Source organism: Lolium rigidum, chromosome 4 (genome assembly GCF_022539505.1).
Source record: "Lolium rigidum isolate FL_2022 chromosome 4, APGP_CSIRO_Lrig_0.1, whole genome shotgun sequence".
Lineage (NCBI taxonomy): Eukaryota > Viridiplantae > Streptophyta > Magnoliopsida > Poales > Poaceae > Lolium > Lolium rigidum.
In genome coordinates this window covers 129,493,995-129,501,227 of record NC_061511.1, presented here as the reverse complement: position 1 = coordinate 129,501,227, position 7,233 = coordinate 129,493,995, and the positions used below count along the sequence as shown (strand labels likewise).

Sequence of the window (7,233 nt, the reverse complement as noted above, 5' to 3'; positions counted from 1 at the left end):
CAAATTAGTTGCCGCAGGAACTGGCAACAACTGCAGAGGGCTGTCCCTTCTATCCGTAACCGCACCCACGCTTATACTTTCTATGTTCCAAAATCTTACCACTTGAAATGGCCATACGTAGGAACTAGCAACAACAACAGCAGAGGGCTGTCAGGTAACACAGTTAGATGCAATTACATTTACAATCTTAGCTGCTAACTAAAATCTCATTCTATGTTTTTCCTTGCAGGTTCATACATTCAAATTCAGAAAGCGCTAGAAGCTCCTAGCTCGGCGATGCGATTTTTCCTGCTTGCTGCTCCTTTTCATCTTCCTTATCCTCTACCTCCCCAACAATCTTCTTCCAGAACCAATGGCTCCTCCAGACCTGCTCCATCTGCTCCATGGGAAGCTTCTTTGTCTCTGGCAGGAACATGTAAATCAGCAGCGTCATCACACATATCCATGCAGCGAAGACGAAGAAGGTCCCTGACTTGATGTGGCAGAGAACCGCGAGGAATGTCTGGCCGATCACAAATGTCATCAAGAAGACCACAGCAACCACAATGCTCTGCCCTGCTGATCTGATCTCCAAGGGGCAGATCTCAGTAGGAACGAGGAATGTGAGAGGTCCCCATGACCATGCAAATCCAGCAACAAACACACACATGGTGGTCAACACAAGGTAAGCATACTCCTTATCCATCAACCCATAGTCCTTGAACTTTGCAGCTAGGATGGCGCCAACAGCAACCTGTGACAGGATCATCTGGATGCCGCCTACGAGGAAGAGCTTCCTGCGCCCGAACCTGTCGACCACCATCATCGCTACGATGTTAGCAAACGTCGCGCAGAGACGTGTGACGACTGAGGACAGGAGGGACGCACTCTCTTTGAGGCCGATTGTCCGGAACATCACAGGGGCATAGAAGTTTATCACATTGATCCCGGTGAGCTGGTTGAAGAAAGGGATCAAGAGCACCATGGCAAGCTGCGGCCTGTACTTCCTCTTGAATATGTTTCTGAATGGGTATCTCATTGCTCTTGAGAGGTTGCTAGCAGAGACCAGGTCATCCAGCTCATTCTGCACTGAGGTGGTTCCACGCAGCTTTTCGAGCAGGACCCTCGCATTGTCGGTGTTGCCGTCACGCTGGATTATGAAGCTTGGCGTCTCAGGGAGGAAGATTGCGCCGATGGTCAGGAAGAGAGCAGGGACTGCGGCCATGGATAGGGATATCCTCCAGCCCCACCCTGCTGTGATTTTCACCACACAGTAGTTAAGGATGTTTGCAATGAGAATGCCGATGCTGATGCTGAGCTCGAATCCATTGTTGATCGCACCGCGGTACTGCGGTGGTGCCATTTCTGACAGGTACAATGGGATCGACTGAAATTTTTAATTTCACAGTAAGGCATTTAGTGCAGTTCAGAATGTAATTTTAGAAAAAAGTAAAAAATATTTAGATACGTCACATGCACTTGCCACAAGATGAATACATTAATTATCAGGCAATCATTCAGTGCAATGCTTCTTTGTGAGACACACATCAAATTTGTCACTTGCCACAAGATAAACGCATGACTTATCTGACAAATTTTGCTTTGCTACTGGTTGTTTTATCTCTTGATGAACTATATGTTTGCCGTATCACACACTGACTCAAAATATTATTGGCTTGAATTTATGCAGCGGGTGTTACCTGGTTAGTGAACCCCAGGCCTATCCCAAGCAGGATCCGGTTGAGGAGCAGCATGGGCACGTTAACGGCTGCACCTCCGAACACCGAGCCGGCAATGAAGACGGTGCCGCCAATGAGCATGGATGCCCTGCGGCCAAACCTCCTCGTCACAGATGATGCGATCAGTGTGGCGACAAGGCCGGCAATGTAGAGTGAGGAGGTGAACACGGTGAGGAGCTCACTGTTGAACTGGCAGTACTGGCTGACCTTGCTGTCCTCCTTGTGGCGGTATACCTCCGGGAAGAACCTCTTGAGAAATGAGTCCATTGAGGTGACACCACCTAGACATTATTAGGAGTGCATGAGTTGCCATAATGGAAGTTATTCTAAAAGTTCTAGCTATGAAACTAAATATCTCCCAATCTCTCCACTGTGACGAAGCACATTTGGTCCAGCATGCAGGCAATTGAGGTAAGATATTTTTTTAAATGGAAGAGGTAAGATATTTCTGATTCAGCAGCGAAGTCTTAAATGGGCAACGATAGTGTAGCTTGATAGTGATATATTTCCCCCATCATATTTTGCAGGTCTCGTCCAAAGTTTACTGATCTGAAGAAGATAAATACCAAATCAAACATGAAAAAAAGATGGATTGGTAGATGTTCAATGCAATCTTTAGAAGAAAGGAACAGGGAAAAAGTAGGTCATGCCGATGCTCATTCAGGAAGAAGTTTGAACATACACGGGAGAACGGAACCAGCAAGGCATCTCCCTTCATTTTGAAGGCCATGCTTATTTATTGTTCTTTTTTTTACCTTTTGTACGAGAGAAGATTCGAATTATTACCAAGTGGGTAGCAAACTAATGCATGGTGGGTGATATGATGCATCTCCCGTGATTCCTTGCTATAAAAAGGATATACGGACTCAGGGTCTCTGCATTTCTTACTCGCATACACCAGAAATGAGAAAAAATAGGATGTTTCATTCCAGCTCTTAACACTTCCAGCAGCTAGCTGGGTTTGGTCAAGCAGCTACCGAAAATTAAAAATGTGGACCGTAGCATTCATGTTCATGTGGTAAAACAAGGAGCCATATGGGCTGGATGCTAGTGCTCAGGACGCGTGTACATGGAAATGAGAGGTATCAGGATGACTTGACTCGACATTGCATAGGATGAATCGAGGCTCCAAACATATCTTTTCAGGCGTGGTGCTTCATAGTGTACTTGGTAAATCCTTCCACTGAGATCAACTAAGTTTCAGTTTGTACAAGAGAGTTGGATCGTGGGGCTGGGTTTGGTGGCACCATTGTGAGTGGGGCGATGGTGGCAGTTGTCTTCCCCCACTGCACGACAGGACTTGCTGGTTAGATAGTGGGACAGTTGGGGGTGGGGCCATTTCATAGTCACACGAGAAGCGCAACTTGGTGCAAGATATCGCTCCACCATCTCGATCCAGCGGCCTGAAGCACTTCCAGGCTACATCCTATGGCCGAAAGCATCGTGCGCATAGGGGTCGACAGTACACGGAAGAAGCCCCGCATCAAGTTGTAAGGAATTATATCAGACTAATAATGGAAAACCACAAAAAAATAGAAATCCAAAATAAAATCAGGACATTTATGGTAAGTACTTTGTTCCCAGCAATATTTTATATCTCACATGTGGCTTCTTTGTTTGATTGGCTCCTCTAGTGTAAATTCCCTAGCTCGGTCCCAGTCACAGTTGGTACTGGTACGGTAATACATGATGATCGTTTTTTCCGATTAATGAATAAAACATGTATACTGCATATCAACTAGATGAGTCTGAAATTAGTTAGAAAAGCAAAATTGCTGATTTCAGATTGCATGTATCTTAATCTCCACCTGATTATGCTCTTATCTAAGAAAACATATCTAGCAGTTTCAGAGGCTGACTAATTGATGTAGATTGCTGAATCTTTTCTCAATTTTGTGCCACGTAATTGCAGCTAGTAATGGTGATACGGTGCACTGCTCGGCAGATACAGAGGAAGGGTGTTCGGTGCTAGAATTATGGTGCATCGAACCTGTAAAAAAGTGGCTAACAGCAAAAAAATCTCTTCCTGTCTGTGCACTGTGCTGATGCACTCTAGACCATGAATGCACGACAGGTAAATGGCATGTGATTATGGCGTGACTACTGTCTTGCCTAAATTGAATGACGTAATAAAATACAGTAGTTCAGAACCATTTGTTTACTTAGGCGTATCTACGAGCTGATTACCAGAACTTTGTGTTTAAGACTTGACCCTTACGCTTCCAAGTTGTTCAGCATCCAGGATAATGCTTATATAAATAAGAGAAATATTGCAGATAGTATCATGTCTTTGCATGAAATTATTCATCATACTCATGTTAAGAAAAATGTTGGATTTGTGTTGAAACTGGATTTCGAAAAGCGTTTTTTCTCGATTGTTTTACAAAGATGGGGTTATCTGATACCTTTTGTACTTGGGTGCATTAGATTTTACACAATGGTACAGTTTCTATCAAAATAAACAATGAGATGGGGACCCCCTCTATTCAATATGGCTAATGAGGTTCTTACTAAGATGGTCCTAGAAGCTCAAAAAACTGGTTTATTTGTGGGCTTGGCTCCTGACTTGATTGACACTGAAATTACTATACTGCAATATGCTGATGATACTATCTTATGTATCTCTCGTGATCTTGAGGAAGCTATTAACCTGAAAATTCTCTTGTATATGATATCACTGCTTTCTTTGCAAATATGTTCAAATTGTCAAGTGGGAGGGACTCCTTTGAAGTATCTTGGAGTTCATGTAACCTTTACTGCTCTTAAGAATGTGGATTGGGTTTTTTTTTGGATATAAAGTTTCTGAACATGGATGGCGGCGTAATCTGCAGATTAAGCTTCCACTTTCTTAGGCGTTCATCCATGTGTTGTTTTTTATTTAGTTTTTTTAGAACATTAATATCGTTGTGGGTGGGCGTGTGGCTGTGTGCATCTTGGTTATGCAGAGGCTGGGTGTAATGCTTAAACTATTAAGTAATAAAGCGCTCTTTATCGAAAAAATGAAATTTCTGAAATGGCTTGCTCCCTGGACTTGTGATAATGCTTCATCTGAAGGCAGACTTACTCTTCTGCAATCTTGCCTAGCTGGTATCCCATTCCCATCCTATTATATGTCTATGTTTTTGCTAAATATGAGGTTTATTGAGTAGTTGAAAAACATATGAGAAGATTCTTTTGGAAAAATAAGTAAGAAAAAAAGTACTATATGGTTAAGTGGAAAAGGATTTGCAAATCAAAGCCAAGAGTGGGCTTGGTGTGAATGATTGAAGGAAACAAAATATTAGTCTCCTTGTAAAATGGTGGTGGAAATTAAAGACTCAAGATGGGCTTTGGCAACATGGTACGGTGGTGGAGAAAAGAAGGCCGAACCGGAGATGCTGAGGTCGTAGACGAAGAGGATACGCCTCTGCCAGCGACAACGCAGGTCAGCACCATGAACGGCATCACTTCTCTTGCCATCCGTACCTACAAAAGCTAGCGGGTATAGTAAATAAATTAATGCATGGTGGGTGAAATGATGCACTTCTCTTGCCATCCCTACCTACAAAAAGGAACTCAAGGGACTCAGGGTCTCTGCATTTCTTACTTTGCACCAGAAAGGAGAACATATGATGTTTCATTTCAGCTCTTAGCACTTTAGCAGCTAGCTGGGTTTGGTCAGGTGGCCACTGAAAATTACAAATGTGAACCATTTATAAATAATTCACATTCAGGTGGTAAAGCAAGGAGTGACATGGGTTGCACACTAGAGCGAGTATACATGTACATGGAAATGAGAGGTATCAGGATGACTTGAATCGGCACAAGATCGCTGCATAGGATGAATCGAGGTTCCGAACATGTCTTTTAGGCGTGGTGTTTAGTAGCATACTTGCTAAAACCACTTCGTGAACCAATCACTCCTCCGAGACCAATTAAGTTTCAGTTCGTACAAGAGAGATGGATCGTGGGGCTGGGTTTGGGGGCACAGCTGTGCCTAGGCCCTAGGCCAATAGTGGCACTTGTTTTCCACATTGTACAAGCTTGCTGACTGAACAGTGGCACAGTGTTGGGGGTGGGGCCATTTCATAGTCACTCAAAAGGCACAATTCGGTGCAAGATATCGCTCCACCATCCCGATCCAGCAGCCTGAAGTGCTTGCAGGATACATCTGACGGCCGAAAGCATCTTGAGCATAGGGGCCGAGCGTAGGCGAAAGAATCCCCGCATCAAGTTGTAAGGGATTAAATCAGACTGATAATGAAAAATAATTAAAAAAGAATGTAAATCAAAAAAATCAGAACATATATGAAAAACACTTTCTTCTTGGCAATATCTTATTACTATCTCACATGCGGTTTCTTTGTTTGATTGGCTCCACTACTAAAGATTTCGTCGCTCGGTCTCCGTAGTAGTGATACCGTGTTTCCATGATGATAGATCATTATCTGCTTAATGAATTAAGCGTCTATACCGCTTCTCAAATACATGAAACTGAAATTTGTTAGGGAAGCAAAATTTCCAGCTCCAGACTGCATGTATTTTAAACTACACCTGATATGCTTTTAGCTAAGAAAAAGCATATCTAGCAGTTTCATAGGGTGACATATTAATGTGGATTGCTGAAGCTTATCTTGATGTTGCAACGTGTATCACAGCTAGTATTGGTGATATGGTGCAGTGTTTGGCAGATACAGAGGAGAAATAGTACTCTAAGAAAAAAAGAACAGAAAGAAAGATTGTGCTGGAATTAATGCCTTCCAACTGCAACTTCAGTTCTTCTACTTGTAAATTCAAGTGCAGGGAGTTTAACACGGCAAGGCGGTGGAGAAAAGATTGCCGAACCGGAGATGCCGAGGTCGTAGCCGAAGAGGATGCCGCCGCTGCCGGCGACGACGCAGGTGAGCACCACGAACGGCGTCACCCGGCCGCTGTAACCCCCGCCCCCGGCGCCGCCAGGCAGCTCCTCCACGAACGCTCCTATCGCCATCGCTCCCTTCCCTTCCTATCCTGGTGCAAGGTGGTCTAGTGGATAGGACAGAGAAAGAGAGGCGGCTATTTATCTGGGGGATGGATGCCGACGAGCGCGCATTCCGGCGGAAACTGCCGCACGACGCCGGCGAGGTTGACACCTTTGACTACTCTATTTTTTTAGTTTTTTTAGTGTTCTCCTTTGAGGACATCTCCATTCTCCAGTGGTCCTCGGCCCATCCATTTCTATCTGTTTTGGATCGGTCCGTAGACACCATGCATCGCGCGGTCCGGTCAGGTTGGCCGGGTCGTCCAACGGCCTGACTCAAATCGCCTTCCCGCCGTTCTCAATGATGACGCTCCGCTTCTAATGGCGATAGGACGCTAATGGCGTTGTCGATTTCGCGTCGACTTCGCGCGCGCTGTAGATGGTTCCTGTGCATCCATTTGGTTCCCGCCCACGGCGGTTCTGATTTCCCGGCCGCGCGTTTTCCTGTTTCCTGCCGCGATCGGAATAGTTCGCACACCCGATGGACATTTTCGCCCAAGAACGAGGCTATAAATG

General features: G+C 44.7%; 1 protein-coding gene across 4 annotated transcripts; it reads right to left on the bottom strand.

Moving 5' to 3' along the window:
- Positions 1-56: 56 nt before the first annotated feature.
- On the bottom strand, positions 57-6,734 carry LOC124705625 (hexose carrier protein HEX6-like). Of its 4 annotated transcripts, none has more exons than XM_047237332.1 (4): positions 5,260-5,915; positions 5,088-5,183; positions 1,680-1,999; positions 57-1,366 (listed from the first exon to the last, which is right to left on the bottom strand). In XM_047237332.1, the coding sequence occupies exons 1-4, from the start codon at positions 5,408-5,410 to the stop codon at positions 266-268; spliced, it is 1,668 nt and encodes a 555-aa protein (XP_047093288.1). In that variant the 5' UTR covers positions 5,411-5,915; the 3' UTR covers positions 57-265. The 4 variants fall into 4 exon arrangements, with proteins under 4 accessions (XP_047093288.1, XP_047093290.1, XP_047093289.1 ...); XM_047237334.1 differs by having other exon boundaries at positions 5,305-5,914; XM_047237333.1 differs by having other exon boundaries at positions 5,088-5,192; positions 5,305-5,353.
- Positions 6,735-7,233: the final 499 nt, after the last annotated feature.

What these genes read in the sequence shown, in the direction of transcription:
- LOC124705625 (XM_047237332.1), bottom strand. Translation starts at nt 5,410, where the DNA reads ATGGTTCACATTTGTAATTTTCAGTGGCCACCTGACCAAACCCAGCTA. An exon ending in CCTTGAGTTCCTTTTTGTAG is followed by an intron (nt 5,184 to 5,259) that starts GTAGGGATGGCA and finishes TAGCTTTTGTAG; the next exon opens with GTACGGATGGCAAGAGAAGT. An exon ending in GCCTGGGGTTCACTAACCAG is followed by an intron (nt 1,367 to 1,679) that starts GTAACACCCGCT and finishes TAAAAATTTCAG; the next exon opens with TCGATCCCATTGTACCTGTC.